We start from the raw sequence: 27,164 nt of genomic DNA, 5'->3' as shown, positions 1-27,164 counted from the left end.
AATTTTTGTGAAAGTTGCAGATCTTTGTCTAGATTCATTTTCTCTTTTGCATGTGGATGTCCAGTTTCAGTACCGTTTGTTGAAAAGACTGTCCTTTCTCCATTGAATTGCCTCTTGTTCTTTCTCAAAGATCAGTTGACTATGTTTGTGTGGGTTTATTTCTGGGCTCTCTAGTCTGTTTTATTGATCAGTTTGTCTGTTCTTCCACCAACACCACATTGTCTTAATTACTGTAGCTTTTTAATAAGTCTTGAAGTTGGGTAATGTCAGTGCTCCGACTGTGTTCTTCTCCTTCAATATTGTGTGAGGTATTCTGACTTTTTTGCCCTTCCATATAAACTTTAGTATCAGTTTGTTGATATCCACAAAATAACTTTCTGGTATTTTGATTAGGATTGCATTGAATCTATAGATCAAGCTGGGAAGAACTGACGTCTTTGACAGTATTGAGTCTTCCTGTCCGTGTGCATGAAATATGTCTCCATTTATTTAGATCTTTGATTTCTTTAATCATATAGATCTTGTACACATTTTATTAGATTTATACCTAATTATTTCATATTTTTGGTGCTAATGTAAATGGCACTGTGTTTAATTTTTTTTTTTTTATTTTACAGTTTTATTCTTGGCCAAACCTAGATGTGTGATTCTGGAGCTAAGACTTACCACTGCCCTCAAAGAGTTTATAATCCTTGGTGGGTGGGGTGAGGGAGCAGCTTGATCCTCACATTTTACAAATGTGAAAACTGATATTTAGAGAGGCAGAGGAGGAAGGGACACAGGACTGGGTTTCCTGACAACCAGTCCTGAACTCTTTCCTTCTCTCCAGTCCTTTATGTGTATTTTCCTACTATGTTAGGGGTTTACATCTCATTCCATCAGTTGAGCTTTTGATACTAGGGCATCTGTTTAGGAAAACACTGCCAGGTTCTCTGTAAGAGTGGTGTAGAAAGAGATTTCGTGACATGATCTATTCCTAGATGACATGCATCGTGGAGAGGCTTCCTGCCCTCCAAGCCCGATAACTTTCTGGGAATCACTGACGTTGTTATAGTTCTCTGATGAGTATCTCTATAGCCACAATCTCCAATTGAAAAGCTTTATTTTAAACTCTTTCAACTACCCCAGAGTGGCTGTTCATGATACAGGCAAAAAAGATTGTTTCCTATGGTGTAAACTAATTTGGAGATTTTCCAGGCTAGAAGGAGTAATGATTTCTGGTTCATTTAGTCCTCCCCACAGCAGCACATTTTACAGCTCTAATGGCATTGTGCTTTTAATTTGAAATTCCATTTGTTCATTGCTGATATACAAGAAAGTAGTTGACTTTTGTATATTAACCTTGTATCCTGCAACCTTGCTAGAGTTAATCATTAGTTCCAGGAGTTTTTTCCTGTGTAGACAATCATGTTGTCTGTGAACAAAGACAGTTTTATTGCTTCCTTCCCAAACTGTATACCTTTTGTTTCCTTTAATTGTTATTGCATTAGTTGGGACTTCTAGTATGATGCTGAGTAGGAGTCATGAGCACAGACATCCTTGTCTTATTCCTGGTCTTAGCAGGAAGGCATCTAGGTCCTTACCATTAAGTTTAAAATGTTAGCTCTAGTTGAGGAAGTTCCCCTTCATTCCTGGTTTGTTGAGAGATTTTATCATGAATGGATGTTGGATTTTTGTCAAATGCTTTTTTTCTTTTTGCATCGATTGATATGTTCTTACGATTTTTCTTCTTTAGCCTTGTTGATGTAATGCATTATACTAATTGATTTTTTTAGTGGTGGACCTGCCTTGCATGCCTGAAATAAATCGTACTTGGTTATGGCATATAACTCTTTTTATACATTGTTGGATTTGATCTGCTAATATTTTGTTGAGGCTTTTTGCAACTGTGCTCATGTGAAATATTGTAGTTTTCTATTCTTGTCTTTGTCTTGTTTTGGTATTAAGATAATGCTAGTCTCATAAAATGAGTTAGGAAGTATTCTCTCTGCTTCTATGTTTTGAAAGAGATTGTGGAGAATTGATATAATTTCTTTAAATGTTTGGTAGGATTCACTAGTGATTCCATCTGCGTCTGGTGCTTTCTGTTTTGGAAGGTTATTAGTGATTCAACTTATTTAATAGATATAAGCATATTCACTGATCTATTTCTCTTTGTGTGAGTTTTGGTAGATTGTAGGTGAGGTATTGGTAGAAAATACCTTGTATTTTCAAGGTATTAGTCCATTTCATCTAGGTTATCAAATTTGTGAGCATAGATTTTCTAATAATATTCCTTTATTATCTTTTTAATGTCTGTAAGATGAATAGTGATGGTTCCTCTTTCATTTTTGACATTATTAATTTGTTTCTTCTCTCTCTTTTTCTTAGTTAACCTGGCTAGAGGTTTATTAATTTTATCGATCTGTTAAAAGAACCAACTCTTGGTTTTGTTGATTTATTTTATTGATTTCCTGTCTTCAGTTTCATCGATTTCTGCCCTAATTTTTGTTATTTATTTTCTTATGCTTACTTTGGGTTTAATTTGCCCTTCTTTTCCTAGTTTCCTAAGGTGGAAACTTAGAGGGTTGATTTTAGACCTTTCTTCTTTTCTAATATATGCATTGAATGCTATAAATTTCCCTCTAAGTGCTGGTTTTGCTGCTTCTCACAAATTTTGATTTTAAATTTTCATTTACTTCAAAATGTTTCTTAATTTCTCTTGTGACTTATTCTTTGACCCATGTGTTATTTAGAAGTGTGTCCTTTAATCTCTAAGTATTTTTGGTTTTTCCAGCTACCTTTCTGTTGTTGATTTCTCGTTTAATTCCATTACGATCTGAGAGCAAACTTTGCATGATTTCTGGTTTTTTTTTTAATTGTTAAGGTGTATTTCAGGGCCCAGAATGTCATCTGTCTTTGTGAATGATCCATGTGAGCTTAAGAAGAAAGTGTAAAAAAAAAAAGAAAGTGTATTCTGCTGCTGCTGTTAGATGAAGGATTCTATATTTGCCAACTTGATTCAGTTGGTTGATGCTATTTAGTTCAGCTATGTATTTACTGATTTTCTGGTTCTGGATCTGTCCATTTCCAGTAGAGGGCTGTTGAAGTCTCCAACTATAATGGTGGGTTCATCTGTTTCTCTTTGCCGTTCTGTCAGTTTTCACCTCATGTATTTTTATGCTCTGTTGTTAGGCACATACACATTAAGGATTCCTATGGCTTCTTAGAGAATTGACCCCTTTATCATTTTGTAATGTACCTCTTTATCCCTGACAATTTGCCTTGCTCTGAAGTTAGCTTTTTCTGAAATTAATATAGCTACTCTAGCTTCCTTTTAATTAGTGTTAGCATGGTTTCTTATAGACAACATAGTTGGGTGTTGTATTTTTATCCACTATGGCAGTCTCTGCCTTTTAATTGGTATATTTAATAGACTATTGATGTTTAAAGTGATTACTGATATGTTGAGTTCACATTATCTGTCATATTTGTTACTGTTTCCTATTTGTTGTCCTTGTTGTTTTCTTATTTTATCTTCCACTCTTTCTTTGCCTTCTAGTTTTAATTGGACATTTTGTATGAGTCCATTTTTCCTCCTTTCTTAGCATATTAATCATACTTTTTCCTTTCCTTTTTATCTTTTTACTTTTTTTAGTGGTTGCCCTTATGTTTGCAATATACATTTACAGCTAATCTAAGTCTTCTTTCAAATAACGCAATTCTACTTAATGAGTAATAATGCAAGTACCTTATTTTCAGAGTATTCCCAGTTCCTCCCTCTGTCCCTTATAATATTCCTATCTTTCATTTCACTTATCCATAAGATATCATCACTGAATATTGTTGCTGTTATTATTTTGCACAAACTGTTGTCTGTAGATCAATTAAGAATTAAAAAAAACTTATTTTACTTTATTCTTTCTCTAGCACTCTTCCTTTCTTTACATAGATATGAGTTTCTGACCTCTATTGTTTTTCTTTTTTCTAAAGAATATCTTTTAACATTTCCTGAAAGGCAGGTCTACTGCTGACAAATTACCTCAATTTTTGCTTTTCTGAGAAAAGTCTTTATTTCTCATTCAGTTTTGAAGGATAATTTCTCTGGATTCAGAATTCTTGATTGGTATTTTTTTTCAATACTTCATATTTTTCACTCTTCTTGATTGCATGGTTTCTGAAGAGAAGTCTGATGTATTTCTTATCTTTGCTCTTCTATAGGTAAGGTGTTTATTCCTCTGGCTACTTTCAAGACTTTGATTTTCTGCAGTTTGTGTATTATATGCCTAGTTGTAGTATGTATGTATGTATATATTTATCCTCCTTCATGTTCTCTGAGCTTTCTGGACCTGTGGTTTTTATTGCTTCATTATTGCTTCATTATTATTGCTTCAAATATTTCTTCTGCAGCATTTCTTCTTGTTATTGCCGTTATGCGTATGTTACACCTTTTGTAATTGTCCCACAGCTCTTGATATTCTTTTCATTTTTTTTATTCTTCTTTTCTCTTGGCATTTCAGTTTTAGAAGTTTCTATTGACATTTCTTCAAACTTGCTGATCCTTTTCCTCTGCTGTGTTCAGTCTGTTGATGCATCTATCAAATACATTCTTCACCTTTTTTTTTTACATTTTTCATTTCTAGTATTTCCTTTTGATTTTTTCTTTTAGTTTCCATCTCTCTGTTTACATTACCCATCTGTTCTTGCATGTTGTCCACCTTTTCCAAGGCCCTTAGAATATTAATCATAGTTACTTTAAATTGCTGTTCTGAAAATTCCAACATTCCTTCCACATCTGACTCTGGTTCTGATGCTTGCTCTGTCTCTACATGCTGTGTTTTTTTTTTCCTGGTCTTTTAGTATGCCTTGGAATTTTTTTTGAAAGCTGGACAATGATATACTGGGTAAAAGTAACTAAAGTAAATAGGCCTTTAGTGTGAGATTTTATGTTTATCTGGATGGGGGTTAGGATATGTTTACTGTTTGCTGCATCTGTATGTGTCAGAGGCTAAAATTTTCTCTAATGTCTTTGTTTTTGTCTCTCATATGTATTTGGGTTTTGCAGTTCTTATAGTTATATTCTCCTATTGTTATTCATGAGCCCTGTTGATGTGTTAGTAAGGCATGGAGGAAGGGATGTGTTCTATAGTCCTATGATTAGGTTTCAGTCTTTTAGCAAGCCTGTGCCCCCTTGACTGTGAACTTCACAAGTGCTTCTCAGTTTTATTTTCTTTTGTTTTTTCTCCTTTATGTGAGACTGGAAGGCTGGAGGGAGCTAGACTTCAGTTTTCCTTTCCGCTGAGTTGGTTAGGCGTTGGTAAAATAGTTTCTCCTGAGGACCAGCCTTGTAAAAAGAAGAGAATGCCCTGTTCATTTTCCTGCCCCTACTGGAAGCACGAGGGGATTTTTCTCTGGTCTTCACTGGGCCTTTTCGAGTTCTTAACTCTCAAATTTGTCCACACTAAGCCTCTAGCTATTCTTCAATTACAGTTTAGGTTCTCCTACCCTGGCACTGGTACTCAAAGAGGGTTCTGCTAGTGTAAGCTATGATTCTCTGTATCCGCCTGTTTGTCTCCCTAAGTTTGGGGACAGTAGTTTGTCCTGTAATCTGAATTCTCTCATGGATCTAAGGAGAGTTGTTGATTTTCAGTTTGTTCAGTTTTTTCTCATTGTGAGGGTGAGAATGAGAACTTCCAAGCTCCTTATTACATTCTTGACCAGAAATCCTCCTTTAATCTTTACTTGAATATGTGCATCCACCTTTTTTATTACCTTTATCAATGATGACACAGATTTGTTCCTCTGTTCTTTTCACTTCATTTTATTGCATACATTCCCTGATGCAAAAACTTATTTATTTTAGTACATATTAATTAATCCATTTTGTATGTGTCCATGGTCAGAAATAACTTTGCCTGTCCACCACATCTGGAATGAATATACTATTCTGTGTTATTTTAAAAATCAACCCTAAAAAAACCCATTTGGAATTTATCACAATGTGGTATATGTTGTAATTGTACATTGTTTTCCATTTTGATATCTAGCAATCCCTCAACTATTTACTAAAAAGTGGTTGATTCTTTCCTTATAGTTGTGTTGCTTCTGGTTTATCAGCTATTAAGTTCGTAAAATAGTGCGTGTCCACTGCTAGAATCTCTATTCTTAATCCAGTGCCATAAGGTTTTGATGATTGTTTCTTTGTAGAAGATTAAAATCTGACAGGTTATGTTTGCCATATTTACTTAAGAAAATATATACACTAGTATCCTTGCCTACTTATTCTTCCAGGTAAAGTTCACTATCAATCTTTGAAGTTATCTAAAGGATGCCAGAGGGACTCTAGATTAATATATAGTTGTAATACAATTCAGATTGGTGTCTGTTTTGTTCTTACTATATTTAGACTTTCTATCCAAGAGCATGATACTTCTTTGTTGATTTATGTCATTCTTTTTTTCCTCCTACTTGGATTTTATGAATTTTACAGTAATATTGTGTTTCAAGTGTATGTCTCTATCATAAATAAATTATTGTATTTTCTAGTTATATGATAGTACATGGGAATGCAGTTGTTTTTTGTCTATTTGCCTTATAATTTCTGAATTCATTTATTACCTTTAGTTATTTTTAGTTAATATTCTTAGAGCTGTATAGATATGTATTCATGCAGTCCAAACATCAAAATATATTTCTTCCTTTCCTATATGCATTCTTCACTTTTTTCCTCTTAAAGTTTTCTTTTACCATGTTAAATATAATAGGCAACAGGAGGCATCATTATCTTCCTGTATCAAGGGGAATGAGATTTTGCTTCTTGGTTTTAATTTAAATTTTCTGTATCATGTCAAGAAACAAATTTTCAACCTGGAATATTTTAAAAATATTTTAATCTGGAATAAATATAAACTTTTAAAATCTGTTCTTGACATCTGTTAATTATGGCTTTTAAAATTTTATGTTAGTCTGATAAATGATGTCGACAATTTCCCTTGTGATATCAGTCTTGTGTTCTTGGAATAAACTCTCCTTATTTATAGTAGGCAAATCTTTCAATGTAATGCTATATTTCAGTTTCTTAGAGTTTATTTTGGTGTTTTACTCATATATTCCAAAGTGAAAGTGATCTATAAAATATGAGTGGTGTCTTTGTCAGGCCTGGCAGGCTCTTGTCCTTGAACTTCAGGGTGCTTCTCTAGCCATCTTATTTGTCACTCTTGAAAGCCTTTCTATCAGAGTGTTATCATATTTGAAGAATCTCTGAGGGAATTCCCTGGTGGTCTAGTGGTTAGGACTTGGCACTTTCACTGCAGGGGCCTGGGTTCGATCCCTGGTTGGGGAACTAAGATCCCACAATCTATGTGGCACAGCCAAAAAAAAAAAAAAAGAAAGAAAGAAAGAAAGAAAGAATCTCTGAGATAAAACTAAAGAAATGCTAAGGGACAATAGCATATTATTGTTTCAATTTTAATTTCTCTGAATTTTTAAAACCCCTTTCCCCGTTTTCTTTAATAAATTATCTACTTACCAATATCTTTTGCCCTTTCATCTGTTGGGATTCAGTTTTAATGATTAGAACAATCTCTTTATATATCAAGGCTATTTCTCTGGAAAAATATTTATAGGAAATATTAGTTTGCTTCACTTCCACTTCCTTCATCTGTCAACGCAGTCTCATCTGACTGGTTTGTCCTCTTCCTCCTTCTTACCAGTCATGAGTGTTGCCCAAGTATGGTTTCTCCATTCTGTGTTCTTTCTCTCCTTTAACAATTCTCAAAGAGTGGTCTGTGCTTCCTGAGACCCTGTCATGGGGTCTGCAAAGTCAAAACTATTTTCATATTAATATTAAGACCTTCTTTGCCTTTTTCATTCTCATTTTCTCATGAATATGCAGTGGAGTTTTCTAGAGGCTGTATGACAGGTGCTAATGTCATTGCTCTGATGGCTAATGGAATATGTGTCCTCTTAAGGCAGACATTAAAAAGATTTGTGGGAATTCTCTGGTGGTCCAGTGGTTAGGACCCTGAGCTTCCACTGCAGGGGGCCCGGGTTCGAACCCTGGTCAGGTAACTAAGATCTTGCAAGCAGCGTGGTGAGGCCAATAAATAAATAAATAAAAGTAAGAATAAAAAATTTAAAAATCTAAAAAATTAAAAAATAAAAAGATTTGCAAAATGCCTCTCACTAATTTGTTTTTGGAAAATATAGATTTTTTTCCCAAAAGTTAACGTAAACATATAATGGGATGAGTATTATTATATTTAAATACATTAATAATATTTATTTTGAACATTTCTGGGGTTTGATTTCTAATTCAGTAAATATCTATAGATAGAACCCATATAAATACAAGCTCTTTAGGTCCCTCAATAATTTTGAAGACTAAAGGGATCCTGAGACCAAAAAGTTTGAGAACTGCTGTTCTCGTACTGCCTGCTCTGAGTTCTGTTTTTTCTCATAACTCCTACTTGTCTGTGAGGATGACTCCCAGATGAAGACCACACTGTGAGAAGAAGCACTGTTATTTCCTCCTGGAACTTTTTACTTGAAATTTTGACAGGTAGAGAAGGTGCCTTGGGTTAGGATTGGCCCAAACCTCTGAAATAAGGCACCTCAGAGACTACTGTCCAAGATTTGCATTTCATTTCTGCCTCTCAAAATAAAGTAACTAAAACTGGAACTGGAGTATAAACTACATTATTTACTGAGCTCTCTTTGTGTCAGGCACTTAAGAACACAGATTTAAGGCACCCTGTCCTCAAGTAGCTCAAAGTATAGTGGGTAGAAAAAGGGTGATTTTATGTATGTGCCAGTTCTTATCACCTTCAATGTTATACTTAGGATTGACTTAATGTTCTTTCTTTTAAGTGATAAGACAATACTCGTATCTTGGTAGGTTGTATAATGCCTCTCTTACCCTTTTTTCCTTTTGCATCCTCCCTTTTCCACATTTGTGGTATCTGGCATATTATGTACACGGAATACCATGTGCAGGTCAACAGTTATCGTTCTTGAACCAAAATAAGAAATAGAAAAGTTTATTGCTTCTTTGTGTTTGTTAGCATTGGAATATGTGACATACTTCATATTTTTATTTGAAGGGTTGTGTGTATCAGCCTGCCCATTTGGTTTATACATTTGCTTTTGCCAAATGGGCTAGTTGAGATGGAGGTATTAATTTGTTTGTACCAACATGTGTTGCTGTCACTAGTTAAACAAGATGCTAGTATGCCATACCCCAAATTAGCACCATCCCACCCCATCCCCACCTGGCTCTTTCAGTACAGCTGTTGGGAATATGCACTCCTCCTCCCCTTTTCCCCCTTCTTCCTCCATCCTAAATGACCTACATTGAGACTGGAAGTGGTGAACTGCCTTCCTAGCCTTTTCATCCTCTCTCTTCTAGTCCACCGCTGCCACACTTACCTCCTAAAATTATGTTTTTATCATGTTGCTCCTCAAAAACTACAGTGACTCCATTGGCTTCCCAACCATTTGCTCACATACAGCTACCCTGTCCTCTAGTCAAGCACAGATGCCAGCCTCATTCTCATCTCAAGCCTTTGGCCATTTTGTTTCCTGGTCCTCGAATACCTTCTTTCCTCCATGAAGGCTTCTCTAGCTTACAATCTCCCTTCCATTTTCTAAATGCCGGTTTCACTTTTATTCTAACAGTTTAACACTTAGCTGTTGTATAATTACATTATGTGGAAGTTTCCTCCCCAACTAGATAATAAATTCTTGAGAGCAGTGACAGGGTAACAAATGTTTTTTGTATCCTTAATCCTCTACCCCCATAGTGCAAGGCATAGATTTATTGAGTATTGGCTATATAAATATGTTGACTGGCTATTAACCATTCCTCCCCAACTAGAATCCTCCTCAATAAGCATTTATTGAATACCTTCTCTGGAACAACACTAGAGTTGTTAAGACCACAAAAATGAGAAGGATACGGTGTAGTCACAAGACTCAAGTGGAAGAGATTATGCAGTCAGCATAGATGTCTGAACAAAGGGGGTGTTGAGGGAAAGCTTGTATGAGCTGGCCCGAGATGGATTGAAGGGGATTTCACCAGGCTAAAAAGAGGATGGGGGCTGGGTGGGATTTCAGATAGAATATATGGCCTGAGCAAAGGTATGGAGGTGTTAAAGTACATGGCCTATGTGGAGTATAACAAATCTATGGCAGGAGATAAGTCTGTCTGGGTAGATGGGATCCAGATTTGATAGGGCTCTGAATACCATACAGAGAAATGTAAACTTGACCCAAAAGGCAATGGGGAACCAGCTTATGATTTTAAGCAAGAAGGTGACAAAAGGCACTGAAAGTGTCAGCTATGTAACGCAGATATCAACCAAACATTTTTCCCTGTTTGCCCTCCCCCCATAACCCTTCATTGTATGACAAGCCCTATAGTAATCCACTAGTTGGGATAATAAATCCTGTTACTTTGTTCCTGGTCTACCCTAAATTCTGGCTGACCTCAGGCTTGTGACCATCTAGAGGTTTGATTTATTCCAGATGTGCCATTCTCTGGACTGACATGTCATAGGGAAGCCCCAGAGTGTTATGGAAAGAGCAATAGGCTTGGAGTTCAACTAAATGCAGGATCAAATCTCAACTTGGAGGAACTTTAAATTATTTCCTCATTATTCTGCTGCTTTAACTTTTTGTCTGGAGCTTTTTTATATCTGCAAAATAAAACCAAATACTACCAGAATGGATTATCCACGGGCAAAATATCACTTTGAGTTTTACTGATTATGTTCTTTTTCTTTGTTGAACTCCAGTTTGTTGCATCTGTTTTGCTTGATCTGCTTGCTGCTTCTAATTTTCTTTTGTTGACCCTTTATTTCTATGTACTTATTAAGGAAGCACTTTATAACCCAAACACTGAACCAGGTAATGTTCCACGAAATGTTTGAAATGAGGCAGCTCAATTTAGCTGGGTTGTTCTGTGTCAGTGGCTTACAGGAAGGAGTTTGTAAGGTCCTAATGGGGAAACGGAAGAGTTTTCCAGCTTCTCCTTTGTTGAGTCTTCATCTTGTAGCGTCATTATTTTGTTTTAATGAATTCCCAGAACAATAGGTACACCTTCTGAAAATATGACTACAGGACATATTCCAAAGCCAAATATAAATTATTTTTGGACTCCCCATACTTTTTCTTCCTATGATTTGTGTGGCTAATGTAGAGTTGCTGAAACTGTGTATTTTAAATCATTTCCTGAATGAAGCACATAACCAGTGAAGAGAGAGGGAAAGGATTCTGCATCATTTTGCATATTTTCTTGCCTACTTTCAGTGCTAGTCACTGGAATTCACAGGCGTTGGATGAATTTAAACAGAAAGAAAATCTCCCAAGTTCTTCTCATCAGCTAAAATGGTGCTCGTTTTCCGTTAAGATTTCTAGAAACCTGGAATACCTACTTTTGAGATTGCTTTTATAGGTTCGTTGAACGTAGTAAATCCCAGAGTTAGACAAATATTAAGTACAACTATTGACTCTGATGCCACCTACATTTAAAAGGGAAAGTTGATGTGAGGGGTGAGGGCAGGAAACATGCCTTGTTTGGATTTTGTTATTTGTGTTTAGGCTAATGTTATTTCTGCTTGTTTTTCATTTTCATCCTGTTGAGTTTGAAGCAGCAACGGAAGTGTCAAATGGAATTCTTGGAAATTAAGGACTGGAGCTTGAGATAGAGATGAGGGCTAGAGATAGTAGGTTTCCTTAAAGGATAAGATAAAGTAACTCAGAGTAAGGCAGGTAAGGTTCTGTTATCTCAGTCAGATCAAGAACAAAATAGAGAGACTAATTTTTTTCTTAAATAAAGATTAAAGACACTTCTTCCTGGATGACAGGAGGGAAGACTGAGAGATTCAGAATTTCCTGTGTGTCGTTGGTAATAGGAAAAACCTGCTAAGGATCCGTGGTAGTCAGGTTAGACTTGGAAGCAGCAGCAGAGTCTGCTTTTGTCACCTTCTTGCTTAGAATCATAATTCAGAGGAATTCGTGTAAGTGCATTTTTGCAGGTGTGCTCAGAGAAGGGGCGTGAAGGAAGCAGGATAGAGCAGGAGGAAGAGTCTAGCGAGGATGAAGGATTGGCTGGCAGCGAGGGAGCTGGGCTGAAGATGCAAAGCATGGATTCTTAGTATCCTAGGAAACATTTGATCCACATAGGAAGGTTAGAGGTTTTGTAGCTGAGGGAATGGTTTTATGATAGATAATTTTCTAAATTATTAGTACCTCTGGGTAAATGACCCTACCGTCTCCACCTGACCATATGTCACCATGGAAGCATGGTAATGTTCCTGGAGAACCTGTTGTTTAGATTTATGTCTGCACAGAGTTCAAGCTGTTGGTGTATACTAAAGAATGTTGCTGAGAATGTGTTTCTTTTATTTATATTCATCCTTATCCATAAGTGAATGGCAGATTTCCCTTAGAATATCTGTTCTCTTGATTTCAGTCATCACCTTGATGTTAATAACTCCCAAGTCTTTGCCTGTCAATCTTCATCTCATCTGGCCTACCCAGCATCATTTCTGTATCTGTCCCACTATCCCACAATGCTTCATACATAATAGGTGGTTCATAAATGTCACTCATGCTGACCTCCTCCTTCAGGCTGACCTCTTTATCATAAGTGAGATGTTGTGAAACTGAACACATGATTTGGAGCTTACCGTCTTTTAAAAACACTAACTGGGCAAGTTACTTAGTCTCTCTGAGCTTTGGTTTCCTCATCTGCACTAGGAGTGCTAATGCCACAGCTTAGGAACGCTGGAAAAATTAAGTGAAAGTGTTCACTTTAAGCGCATGGCCCAGGGCCTGAAAATTAATTGAAATCCTGGTAAATGTTGCTTCTTTCTCCTTTATGCTCAATGTTTAAAATATTTAATTTAACTGCTGTGATTCCAAGTTTTTAGGCCTAACATTTAATTAATTAATTTTAAATTAATTAATTAATTAACTATGGCTGCGCGGGGTCATCATTGCAGTGCACGGGCTTCTCTAGTTGTGGCATACGGGCTCTCCAGTTGCAGTATGTGGGATCTTAGTTCCCCGACCAGGGATCAAACCCGGGCTCCCTGCATTGGGAGCACAGAGTCTTAACCACTGGACCACCAGGGAAGTCCCCCTAAAGTTTAATTTAACGGATTTGGTATTTACCACATTCTTGCACATAATTCTGATAACCCAGAGTAAGAAGTTTCTTAAAAGAGTATTATTTAGGGCTTCCCTGGTGGTGCAGTGGTTAAGAATCTGCCTGCCAATTCAGGGGACACGGGTTCGAGCCCTGGTCCGGGAAGATCCCACGTGCCATAGAGCAACTAAGCCTGTGCACCACAACTACTGAGCCTGTGTCTAGAGCCCGTGAGCCACAACTACCGAGCCCGCTTGCCACAACTTCTGAAGCCCGCGCACCTGAAGCCCGTGCTCCACAACAAGAGAAGCCACCACAATGAGAAGCCCGCGCACCACAACGAAGAGGCACCCCCGCTCGCTGCAACTAGAGAAAGCCTGCACACAGCAACAAAGACCCAATGCAGCCAAAAATAAAATGAATGAATGAATGAATGAAATTAAAAAAAATAGTATTATTTGCCTAATCGAATAGAACTTTGCTGGCTATGAAACTTGATCAAGATTTCATCAAAAACTGGGGTGGTGGTGGTGCAGGGCTAGATAAAGTTGGCTGTAATGCTGTTTTTTTTTTTTAAAAAAAAAGATCAATATACTAAGATTTTTTTGAATAAAATGTTATGATCTGAAGATTCCCACTTGGGATGTGAAAAGTGTTTCATCTTTAATATTAAATTCTTGAGCAGAGAACAACATTGAACAGCACAGTATGCCTCTTTTTCCCAGTATTTCTGTGCATCTATATTGTGTTAAGAACTCTGGGAGAGCCGGAGGCATAAAATAATATTTTTCCACTCCCAGATGGCTAGCACATTTCTGAATACTGCTGTCTAGTTTTTATTTCAGATTTTTATTGTGAACTCCCATGAGTTTTGTATGCATGTCCTCATTTGATTTGCTTATTTGCAATGGTTCTCAAAAAACCAATATCAACTACATGGTAAGGGTAGCGGTATGTTATATCTGGAGGGTAACTGACTATGCTAAGTGGTTTGTATGTCTATACTGTCAAAATAAGAGCACGAAAGAGGACATACGAATAAGTGGTAACCCAAAAGGTGAAAACTACCCAAATGTCCATCAACTGATAAATGGATAAATAAAATGTGGTATATCCATACAATGGGTGTTATTCAGTTCTAAAAAGGAATGTCGTACTGATACATGCTACAGCATGGATGAGCCTTGAAAAAATTATGAGAAGTGAAAGAAGCCAGACACAAAAGCCCACATCTTATATGATTACATTTATATGAAATATCCAGAATCAGCAAATCACAGACACAGAAAGAGAATAGAGGTTATAAGGGGCTGGGGTGGGAGGGAGATGGGGAGTTATGTTTACTGGGTAGCGAGTTTCTGTTTGAGATAATGAAAAATTTCTGGAAATGGATAGTGATGATTGCACATCATTGTAAATGTGCTAAATGCTATTGAATTGCCAGTTTAAAACGGTTTAAGTGGTAAATTTTATGTTATGTTTATTTACCACAATAAAAAAAGAATAAGTGGTAAGGGGCTTGGAAATCATTGTAATAAGCCTCCTGGTTTTTTTTTTTCTGTACAGGAGCCATGGATAACAGAGGCTTTCAGCAGGGGAGTTTCAATAGCTTCCAGAGCAGCTCCAGTGATGAGGACTTGATGGACATACCAGGGACAGCTATGGATTTCTCCATGAGAGATGATGTTCCTCCCTTAGATGGAGAAATAGAAGGTATCATTACTGCTGATGACAATTTATCTTTTTAAAAATTATTTCCAATGTACATACAATAACATTTATTTATCTCCTGGCACACAGTCCTATGAATTTTAACACATGCGTAGATACTTGTAATTACCACCACTGACAGGGTAAGAACAGTTCAACACCCCCAAAGCATTCCTTCTTATTACCCTTTGCAGTCAGTCCTCCCTGACCCCCAAGCCCTGGTAACCACTGATTTGTTCTCTGTCCCACAGTTTTTCCTTTTTGAGAATGTCATATACATGGAGTCACATAGTTTCAACTTTTGAGACTGACTTCATTCACTCAGCTTAACGCCTTGGAGATTCATTTAAGTTGTTCATTCCTTTCTCTTGCTGAGTAGTATACCCCGGAGTGGGATCACTGGATTGTGTGATAAATGTATGCTGAACTTTGTAAGTAACTGCCAAACCATTTTTCAGAGTGGCTGTACCATTTTGCATCTGAACTAGCCATGTATGGTAGTTCTTCCACTTGTTCTGCTCTTAGTATTTTCAGTAATTTTAACTTTAACCATTCTAACAGCTATGTAGTGTTATCTCATCATGGTTTTAATTTCATTTCCCTAACGGTTTATGATGTTGAACATCATTTCATGTGCTCATCTGCCAACCTTATATCCTCTTCGATGAAGTGTCTGTTCAAATCCTTTCCCCTTTTTATAATTGTTTTCTTATTATCTGGAATATATTTATAAAATGAGAATTCCCCTTATCTATTATTTGGTTATGCAGTAACATCATTCTCTTCATTGGCTGCATACAATTTCATGGTATAGCTGTACCACAGTTTACTTAACCAAGCTTCTATTGATGCACATTTCAGTTGCTTCCAATCTCTTGCTATTACAAACAATGCCACAATGGACAACCATGTGCGTGTGTGTGTGTGTGTGTGTATCTTTTAAGTGTATGAGAGCATTTCTGTAGCATGAGTGTTTAAGAGTGCTTATTTCCCCTTTCACCAGCCTTGCTGGTACTAAATATTATAATTCTTTTTTCATCTTTACAATATGATAAATAAATAAATACATCCCTATTATTGTTTTAATTTTCTAAAATTAATGAGCTTGAGCATATTTTCATGTTTATTAACCATTTAAATTTCTTTTTCTGGGGAATTCCCTGGTGGTCCAGTGGTTAGGACTTTGCACTGTCACTGCCGAGGGCTCGAGTTCAATCCCTGGTCAGGGAACTAAAACCCCACAAGCTGTGCGGTCTGGCCAAAAAAAATTCTTTTTCTGGAAGTTTCCTGTTCATATGATGTTCCTGTTTTTCTAATGGGCTGATTATCTTTTCTTATTTTCTCTCACACTTTTTTTTTGTTGTTGCGGTATGCGGGCCTCTCACTGTTGTGGCCTCTACCATTGCAGAGCACAGGCTCCGGACGCGCAGGCTCAGCGGCCATGGCTCACGGGCCCAGCCGCTCCATGGCATGTGGGATCTTCCCGGACCGGGGCACGAACCCGTGTCCCCTGCATCGGCAGGCGGACGCTCAACCACTGTGCCACCAGGGAAGCCCTTTTCTTATTTTTTTATAAGAGCCCTTTATATTATTATTATTAATCTTTTGTCTGATGTAGGTTGAATATGTATATTTTCTATTTCTGGTTTGCTTTTGTTAACTTTGTTTTTTTAATCTACAAATATTTTAAAATTTTTGTATAGCTAGGTATATAACCCTTTTCTTTTATGACTTCTGAGTTTCTTGTTGTAATTAGAAAGGACCGTATCACTTTAAGATTAAATTTATATACTTTATTGTCTGGTTCTTTTAAGTGATTGGGATTGCCATTCTCAAAGTGAAATCAGGGGACAAGAAGCTACTGTCAGAATTCATTATTTAGCAAATTTGTATTAAGGGCCTATGACATTACAGATATTTTGCTAGGTTCTGGGAATTAGCAAGGCTTTAAGGCACCATCCCTGCCTTCATGAAGTTGATTCTAGCTAGCCTAACAGACACATAAGTACTTATGATAGTACCTACTGACCTCTTAAGAGTTGTTTTCAGGATTAAATGAGATAATAACATATAAAGTACTTATGTACCCAGCATAGAGTTAATGCTCAATAAAATGTTCGCTATCATAATCATCATCATTATTATGTCTATTATAACCCTATATTACAAGGACTTAGCAGAGGACGCATTCTCTCTCTCTCTCTCTCTCTCTCTCTCTCTCTCTCTCTCTCTCTCTCTGTGTGTGTGTGTGTGTGTGTGTGTGTGTAGGATTGGAAAAAATTTCACAGAAAAGGTGTGTTTGAGAAGGGCCTTGAAAGGTAAATTATTTGGTAGGAGGAAGAGCATTTGAGGCAGAAAGCAAGCTTTTACAGAGATAGCAACAGGCATAATATACAGAGGTATAAAAAGGCAGAATATAAGCCCAAATAAGTAAATTGGGGCCTGAATGTCATGCTAAGAAGTTTGAATTAACCTTATTGTCACTGTGAGGACAAAACTCCTTCACATACTCATTCAACAAACACTTTTCGAGCACCTGGTATGAACCAGGTACTGCTATAGGCACTGGGAATACAGTGGCAGGATTAACATAGATAAGATCCAAGCTGATCTGGAATTTAGATCTAGTTGGGTAAATAAACAGATTCCCTAGTTAATTACACATTGTGATAAGTTCGGAGGATGGAAATAAACTGAATGACAATAGATGATAACTGGGGAATACCACAATAGTTGGAAAGGTCAGGGAAGGCTCCTCTGAGGGGAGGTGCCCAACTTGGGATGAATATACAGGTAAGAAAACCACAGGTTCAAAAGGATAACAAGAAATTTGCCTGGTAAAGGTACCTCAGGGCAGTGACAGTAGAAGAGAGCCCCTGAATTTAAAGTTCATAAAAGAAAGGTACTCATGGTTTGGTATTTAGTGGGTTTTCCTATTTGCCTACTAATATAAAAGGGACATGTGTGTGTCATGTCCATTTATGAGTACTTACAACCACAGTCAGTCAGTCATACCAATTACTGGCTCTAGTGAAGTGGTCAGTTAGGGTATCCATTAGCTTAAACTGGCTACCTCTACTTAAGCCTTCTGGCTAAACCAGAGTGGTTTAGCATAGTTATCATCATTGCTTCTAATGAAAAATGATTTCATATGGCATCTGTATGACCAAAGTAGTTTTTCTGTGTTCACGTTGCTCTGGGTAGGTGATTGGGGCAAGTATCCATTACTCCTATTTTTTTTTTTTTGCGGTACGCGGGCCTCTCACTGTTGTGGCCTCTCCCGTTGTGGAGCACAGGCTCCGGACGCACGCAGGCTCAGCGGCCATGGCTCACGGGCCCAGCCGCTCCGCGGCATGTGGGATCTTCCCAGACCAGGGCACGAACCCGCGTCCCCTGCATCGGCAGGCAGACTCTCAACCACTGTGCCATCAGGGAAGCCCCCATTACTCCTATTTAATAAACTAGAAAACTGAGGCAGACAAGATTTTGACATTGCGAATTACTACTTGTGGCTTCCAACGTCTGACCGTATAATAATGAGGCTGTATTCCATGAGCCACACACAAAAATCAGTCCACTTACAATACTCCCTAGTGATATAATTTTCTTGCTTTGCTTTTTAATTGTTCTTATTTTATTTAATGTTTTCACATCGGATTTCCTAGTGAACACAACAACAACAGAAAAAAAAGGTCATAAAGTCCTTGATATTTGATGGTGAAACTGTGCATAAAATATTACACTTTGTACCAGGCACAATGGCACGTACTAAAAAGATTAGTTAAAAGGAGCTTGAAAGGCAGTAGGAGTGGTCCTTGTTTTCCAGATGGCTGGAGGGATTGATTTATGAGTAATGAATAAATAAATTATGCATGGCATGGTTAAATGCATCTGAGGTAGTGTTATAGTAGTCTGTAAATTAGAAGAAACATAAACAGAGATCTGAAAGAAGGGGAGGAGGAGGCAAATAGAAAAAGGGTTTGAGTAACAGGAAGAAATTCAGAGCTATTCTCATAGTCCATCTGTTCTCACTTGCCTGCCTCCGCAGCCTGGAACTCCTGGTCAGCAGTTCAGCAATTCATTCATTTATGGAACACCCAGATACGAACTGTGTTGTTTTGGTAATGTTCTTCGATTCTCTTTTCCCCCTCGCTTCCTTGTCTTTCTACCTAGCATACCTTGCTGCTACCCCCTAACTGTAGAATGAGGAGACATTCCTGGCAGAAAGAGCAGCACAGGTAAAGGCACATAGCAGCATGAGAGAGCGTCCTCTGCTCAAGAAACAGAGTCTGTCTGTCTGAGGCCTGAGACTTCAAGGGTGGGGATGGTGAGAGTTGGAGCAGGATATAGGCTGGGAGATCTAGTTAGAAATCTAGGTGGGGTCCAGATTGTCTGCGCTTTTGGACCTCATCTTGTAACCAAGGAGTCACCAAATGATTTAAAAGCAGAGGAATGATGTGATCAGATTGGTGTTTTAGAGAATTATGGCAGTGTGGAAGATAGGTTCAAGGGAAGAGTATGCTGGAGACTGGAAGACCAGTTAAACTGTTAGTTTTGAACAATCTAGGCAAAAGAGCAAAGGCCTGAATTAAGGCAGCAGGAAATGGAGAGAGGGAAAGAATAAGTTCTGGAGAAATTTCAGAGTGGGGATCAATAGGACCAATTAGACATGGAGAATAAACCAGAAGAGTCACAGATGACTTCAAAGCCCAGGTGGAGGCCATTTCCCCCTCACGTGTGAGAACATGCCCAGACCACCCCTGCCAGCCTCAGCATAACCTCCCGATGTCCCAGGGAAGGGAAAAATCTTTTAAAATGAAAAACATGACGGTGCATGAAATCCACCATGGAAGCTGTGAAACGGTTCTGTTTGTTCTGCCCCGCTGTAAAGAAAGATCATAGTATTCCTTCAGAGAGAAACAGAAAACATCTTAGGCTTCAGCTCATGGAGAATCCTCCCTTCATCATCTCAGTTAGGCTCTCCCAAACTGACTCATTTGTGTGGATGGTGCCAGGAGGAGAAGGAAAGGGAATTTGGGAACCGTCACCCTCATAATATTCAAACTTCCCTAAACGCTTAGCCTAGGAGAATGGCAATTGTTATCGCTGCTTTTTGAGCTTGAAGAAAAGAAAAAGTAGCCCTTATCAAAAGCTCCGTGGGGCCATAAACCTCACCTGTTTTAATATGCTGACCCCATAAGATGAGGCCTATGGTGATGGTCCATAGGCTTTAAAGGCTTCCTTTAGGTTCCTTAATGGGAAAATACCCGGTCAGATTTCAGAATGTATGCCCTCTAATCTCTCCCCCATTTATATATTTATATTTTTGTCTTAAGTATATGTTCTATTCAGGTCTACTGAGTTTTTACCTAATGTCCCATCCAGGACACCGCATTACATTTAGTTGTGTCTCCTCGGGCTCCTCTTGGCTGTGTTGGTTTCTTAGACTTTCTTCGTATTTGGTGACCTTTGGCAGTTTTGAGGATTACTGGCCAGGTATTTGTAGAATGTTGCTAAGTTGGGATTTGTTTGATGTTTTTCTCATAATCGGACTGGGGCTTGGGGGAAGACTAGAGGTAAAGTGTCATTCTTACCACATCATATCAAAGGTATATACCATCAATATGACTCATCACTTCTGATGTTCACCTTGATCACGTGGCTGAGGTAGTGTTTGTCAGTTTTCTCCACTGTGAAGTTACTCTTTTTTCATCCTTTCCATAATGTGTTCTTTGGTTAAGGAAGTCACTACGTAGCTGACACTTAAGAATAAGGAAGTTATTCTCTACTTCCTTGAGGGTGAAGTATCTACAAACACTATTTGGAATTGTTCTTCATCGGAGATTTCTCTATTCTCAGTTATTTATTCATTCACTTATTTATATCAGTAGGGACTCATCTGTTTAATACTTTGGGCTATAATCCATTATTACTTTATTTTATTCAAATTTTTCTGACTTTGCATTTGGAGCTCTTTCAGTTGGCTCTGTCTCCCTTTGATATACCCCTGTCACTGTGCAGGTTTCTTAAGCACTTACTTACTTTCTGGTACTACAATATGCTCCAGGCCCATGTTATATATTTCCTGCCTCAGTCCTAGAGTCAGCCATTTCTCCAAGGAGCCCTAGTTCCTTTCAGCGGAGATTGGTATTAGAAAGCAAGATCTGGGCACGAGGTGTGCTTTTTGCTGTTGGGGTGTTGTTGCTTCTAGGTCCTCTCAGTAAGGAAATATAAATATATGTGTATTCTGACCCACGTATTTACACATACCTGTAAATAGATTATCTGTATGTAACTATCTGCATCTATATTAAGCTAAACATGAGATCATACTGGTGTCTCTAACTGTAATCCGTTACCACATGGATCATTCTTGCCTCCTCCCCTTGCTTATCTGTAACCTTCCCCTCCAGGTAGTGAGAAACGTGGCTCCCACCATCCACCATCCAATATTTAACTGTTCATTTCCAGTGTACGTGCATGGTTTCAAATTGTTAACCCATACCCTCCGTGGGAAACTACTTTATCAACTACAGTAAAGTGCTTATACAAAATTCTTTTACCTTTAGTCTTACAGACTCCACTCATTTCCAGTTACTTGGATCAGCATCTTTTTCCTTTACCCCTTTAGTGAGGCCGTTTCACAAATTTGTAGTATAATTGGATTCTTTTGCCACATTCTGCATTCCATTCTGAGATTTTCTTTTTAATTGCATACGTTAAGGTTCACTCTTTGTGCTGTAAAGCTCTATAGATTTTGGCAAATGTATAGTGACATGTATCCACTATTACAGTATCATGCAGAATAGTTTCACTGCCCTAAAAAATCTCCTGTGTCTTACCTATTCAGCATCCTTTCTTCTGAGCCCCTGGCAACCACTGATCCGTTTTCATCTTTATAAATTTGTCTTTTCCAGAATGTCTTTATAAATGGAATCATACAGTACATAGACTTTTCAGATTGGCTTCCTTCACTTAGCAGTGTGCATTTAAGGTTCTTCCATGTCTCTGTGTGGATTGATAGCTCGTTCCTTTTCATCCCTAAATAATTTTCCATTGTCTGGCTATACCACAGTTTGTCTATTTATTCACCTACCTACTATAGGACATCTTGGTTTCTTCCAACTTTTGGCAATTATGACTAAAGCTGCTACAAACATCTGTGTGTAGTTTTTCCTGTGGGTGTAGGTTTTCAAGTCAGTTGGGTAAATATATAGATGCAATTTTCTGGATTATATGGTAAGACTATGTTTGGTTTTATAAGAAATCGCCTAACTGTCTCCTAAAGTGGCTGTACCATTTTGTATTCCCACCAGCAATGAATGAGAGTTCCTGTTTCTCCACATCCTTGTGAGCAATTGGTATTGTCAGTGTTTTAGGTTTTAGCCATTCTAGTAGGTGTGTAGTGGGAACTTGTTGTTAATTTGCATTACCCTAATGACAAATGATGTTGAGCATCTTCTCATTTGCTATTTGCCATCTGTATGTCTTCTTTGGTGATGTTCAGATCTTTTGATTTTAGCTCTTCTTTTCTAGTATACACATTTAATATTATAAATTTCTAAGTACTGCTTTTTGCTGTATCCCACAAATTTTATGTTGTATTTTCATTTTCATTTACTTCAAAATGTTTTAAAATTTGTCTTCAGACTTCTTTGACCCATGGGTTATTTGGAAATATGTTGCTTAATTTCCAGGTATTTAGTCATTTTCCAGCTATTTTTCTGTTACTGGTTTCTAGTTTAATTCCCTTGTGTTAAGATTTATGTTAAACTGGCTAGGAGTTGGGCTTTGTTTAATGTTTGGTGTAATTATTAGTGCCAGGGGTTAAATTCCTGTAGTGTCCTTGTTTTTGTCTCCTCTCTTGATTTTGAGTTTCCTTAAGTACAATTCCTTGAAAGAGATTCTGTGTCTTGCAGCTGTAATCCACTGTTATTAAGATATGGGAGCCCCATTGGTGTAGTTGTATGGTATGGGGGAGCAGGTTATTTTATAATCTTCTGATTAAATTGCAGTGTCTGTTGGACCTGTGTCTTTAACCTTCACAAAGTGTAATCTGGTGTTATAGCTTTTTGTTCTCCCTGCCCCCTACTCCTGTCTCTGACCTCAGCATTCCCAGCCCATTTCCAGGAAGCCCAGACCCCTACTGACTTTGCTTTTTTCCCTTAAGTGAGACGGGTTAGGGCTGGAGAGGGAAGAATGCCCTTCCCCCAACTGGGATAAGGCTCAGGCAAAGTATTTTCCCCTGGAGCATAGGCCTTTGTTACAGAGACAGGTCTGGCCTATTTCACAATGATAGCTCTTCACTTCTCCTCCTCTGAGCTAGGAGGACATGTTTCTTAGCTCTTCATTTTGAGAACTTGGTAGGGTTCCTGGAGATAAAAGCCACCGAAGTATAGGCTCAGGAGATCCTTACTCTCACACAAGTCCACACGCAGCCTTCAGCAATTCATCAAAGTTGCCTTTAAGTAGCCCTACCAGTTATGCTTCTAGCAGTTTCTACTACAGGTAAGCAGATCTCTCTGTGTCTTTTTGGATAAGCCTGTCTCTTCAGATTTGGGGGTCAGAGTTTCCCTTGCAGCAGTTCTCCGGTGGGTCCAAGAAAAGTTATTGATTTTTCAGTTTGTCTAGCTTTTTCTTGCTGTACGAATGGGAGCAACAACTTTTTTGTTTTTTTAATTGAAGTATAGTTAATTTGTAATGTTGTATTAGTTTCAGGTATACAGCAAGACAATTTCTGAGCTTTTTACTTGCCAGAGCTGAATCTGGAAGCTCCTCGTTTATTTTCTAATTAGTGAGACCACTTTGGTCCCCTCTCAAAGGGAGAAAAAAATTAGAGGGCGTTTGGCCTCTAATAAATCCTGAGTGGATTATTATGAACCTCACCTTGTTCCAATTTATGGCATCATGTGGTAGACGAGAGGGTTGCTGTGATGTTTCAGGAGTGTGTGCTGGGTGTTTCCGGGGTCTGTGGCTAGCAGGTACTCCAGAGGTACCGTGGCCATGTTGGTATAGTTCTAGTTAGGCACAGAGCGGAAGTGTTGGGTCCCAGGTTGTGCTCTACTTCATCTCTCAGCTGAATCTTACTTTCCTAAGGATTGGTAGTACCATTTATTGATCTTGCCAGAAGGGTATTCTGTGATAACTCTGCAATCAAAATACCATTTGGAATTCCTCAAAGCTAATGTCTTCTCAGAAGTCATTCAACACAATGTACGAATAACCCACAAATAATCATTGCTAAAATTATAGAGTACGAGAGTTGGAAAGGACCGTAAAAAATCATACATGCTGATATGCCCTCATTTTTACAGATGGGGAACCTGAAACCCACAGAGATCAAGACAGTTGCCCAGGGTGACACAATTAGTGAGTTATGGAGCTAGGGTTGGAATCTGTATCTTCTCACTGCTGGACAGTGGGTCAGATCACAAATAGTGTGCGGGCTTCTCATTGCGGTGGCTTCTCTTGTTGCAGAGCACAGGCTCTAGGTGTGTGGGCTTAAGCAGTTGCGGCACGTGGGCTCAGCAGTTGTGGCTCACAGGCTCTAGAGCACAGGCTCAGTAGTTGTGGCGCACGGGCTTAGTTGCTCCACGGCATGTGGGATCTTCCCAGACCAGGGATGGAACCTGTATCCCTTGCATTGGCAGAAGGATTCTTAACTCCACTGCGCCACCAGGGAAGTCCTCCCATTGACTTTCATGTAAAAATTTAGTTAAGTCATCTTCCTCTTGGTGCTTTCCGCCTAGTGTTCTACAGAAACTGTCACCTGCTTTGTTTCTAAATACCCCAGTGGTCTGCCTCTCAGAATGGAAGTCTTCCCTTTGCAATGTCTTGTCTCTACTCTTCTAGCTGCATTATCATTATTTTTATTTTTAGAAACACTTATATAACACATAAATACACCTCACTGTTAAAGATTCAAACAATACACATGTATATAAAATGTGAAAGTTCCCTCACTACTTCCCACTCCAGAGATAACCCTTCAAAATAACTCAGTTATGACCCTTTCAATTCTTTTTCTATCCAGTTAACACAGAGACACACACTTTAATTTTTTTTTTAATCTACTTATTATTTTGTAACTTGCTTTTATCACATAGTAAGTTTGGGAGATTTTTCTATTTCAGTATACATCAGTCTACTGCTATCCTTATGCTATTCCCCCATTACTGGACTCTTTCATTGTTTCCAGTGCTGCAGTGAATAGCATACAAACATTGGTATGCACAGGTACAAGTGTTTCCTTAAGAGCAATTCCTAGATTATATGTGTGTGTGTGTGTGTGTGTGTGTGTGTGTGTTCACCTTTCCCATGAATCCAGGAAGAATCTCCTACTTGGTATTTCCTCTCTTGAAGTTTTTTCTCCTGCTAAAGAATAGTTGCTAATCTTTTTTCCCCAACTTCCTTTTGGAGATTAATAGAGAGAAACCAATGCAGACTCAATATAGAAGAACTGGAGAAATGCTGCTTCTAAAATAATAAACACAAGTAGTCACACAGGATCGTGCTAGCCAAAGGCTTTCTCAATACTCTGGTATGGAATGTACATTTTAGAGCAGGGTTTCCCTACCCATTACATTTACCAGTCTTCTTGTCAGTCCCTTTTATGTATAAATTTGAGAAGGAAGGAATGAAGAACAAGTAATGGAGCAGAGGGCTATTTTCTTTATGTGGACAACCCTCTCAGCAACATTGTCAAACCTATCCCCTCTACTTCTATTTCTACATTGATTTTGTACAGTGGGGGTCTGCAGATATCAAGCCACACTCCTCAAGCTATTTTTCCTAACACTGGTAACTCTGGCAATTAGCACCCTGGCTCCACTGGTAATGAAAGTGATTTGGGTGGGGGAACTTCCGCATTAGAGCAGATGCTGGGAATAGAAGGCACAAAAGGTACACTGTCAAGCAAATGTCTACAACCCAGTGGGGGCAGAGCTGTATCCAATGGGAACCAAGGAGTCTGAAGGTGGTATAAGAATCTAGATTCACGCATATCTCGAAAGCCTTTTCCTTATCCCTTTCTCCCATGCCCCACCTTCCTATATACTTCTCATGGCCCTCACACTTCATTTTAATAGTACATATCTTAGATTCATTATTGTTTTTGCAGTCCCGTTCCCCACCTCTCTCACCACCTCTCTGATTGTCTAGCTCAGCAGAGCTGGGATAGAGAGTTTCCTCTTTGTTGTCCTTCCTGCCTCTTAGCTTCACATTTTAACGTGCTGTGAGCAGGAACCAAGCAGTCATTCCTTAAATGAAATGGGTGCAGAGTGACAGTCAAAACAACACAGGCACTGACCCGTCAGATTGGATGTCAGATATAGCTGCGGGTAGTGTTCTGGAGCCTCCTAGTGTTCCAGCTGCTGCATCATGGGAAAGTTCAGGAGCCTCGGGGGGATGGTTGTGGGGGAGGAGAGTCCTTGGGAAAGAGTAGTTATTTATCTACAGCCACAGGTATTTCACTGTTTAACAACCAGTATGGCTGTACAGATGTGTATCAGTGGAATAGTCACCCTGAATAAGTGTCCTGGGGCCAAACTAAGATAGTATATTAAAACATAGCATGGTCCTGTGACATTCTCCAGGGCTTACGTAGGAAGACATTTGCTTTTCAGGGCAATCCCCTGGCGGTCCAGTGGTCAGGACTCTGTTCTTTCATTGCTGTGGGCCTGGGTTCAATACTGTAAGCCGCAGGGCCGTGTGGCCGGGAGAAAAGAAAAAAAGCATTTGCTTTTCAGCCACTGGGTTTCGGTAAGCGGGGAAGCAAAATGGAGGCACAAGCTGATATATAGAAAGGTCCTAAAAATGTTGACTAATTATTGGGGATTCAACTGTAATGTATTCTCAAACGTAGAGATGAATGGAATGTGAAAGGGTTCATGGCTTATTGGGAGATCTGGAATGGATGAACCACTACAAGAAGGGAAAAGGGTGCAGGTATGGAAGTGAGAAGTGGCTCATAATAGACCCTTAGTACTTGCTGTTGAATGAAGGTACAGTTTAAAAGATTGCAGGATGAATATCTGCTGATGTGTGCTAGGTCGGGTGTTGACTTTTTTGTACACGTGCTTTTAGCCTTGCAAAAATACAATATATCCCTGTAAAAACTGAAATACATTCTAAAAATGGAACTATTTTCAAGTCCTGTGATACGTACCAATAGCCCTGCTCCATTTCTTTGAGTGCTTCTTTCTTTCTTTAGGCTGCTGCCAATAAGTGAGCCCTCATGCAGCTGTGGTTATCGCTAAAGCAGTACTTCAGGGTGCACGAGGTTTCCTTCTATCCTCTTTCCCCTTGTGTCTTTGTTAGTGTTTAA

The 27,164-nt window shown here is 38.5% G+C and overlaps 1 protein-coding gene across 5 annotated transcripts in view; it reads left to right on the top strand.

Moving 5' to 3' along the window:
* Window positions 1–27,164, top strand: part of CLCN5 (Cl-/H+ antiporter 5) — a 150,422-nt gene that overhangs the window by 88,597 nt on the left and 34,661 nt on the right. For 4 of the 5 annotated variants that reach the window (XM_024767860.1, XM_024765657.1, XM_024766412.1 and 1 more), the window contains one exon: window positions 14,696–14,842. In XM_024767860.1, the coding sequence (XP_024623628.1) occupies window positions 14,696–14,842 (147 nt within the window). Of the gene's footprint in view, window positions 1–14,695; window positions 14,843–26,541; window positions 26,600–27,164 lie in introns of those variants that run through there. The other variant, XM_024731248.1, reaches the window with a different exon arrangement.

The sequence above is a fragment of the Neophocaena asiaeorientalis genome, unplaced genomic scaffold (assembly GCF_003031525.2).
Source record: "Neophocaena asiaeorientalis asiaeorientalis breed wild unplaced genomic scaffold, Neophocaena_asiaeorientalis_V1.1 scaffold572, whole genome shotgun sequence".
NCBI lineage: Eukaryota > Metazoa > Chordata > Mammalia > Artiodactyla > Phocoenidae > Neophocaena > Neophocaena asiaeorientalis.
Note: the sequence above shows the minus strand (reverse complement) of the source record. Positions and strands in the feature narration are given on the sequence as shown.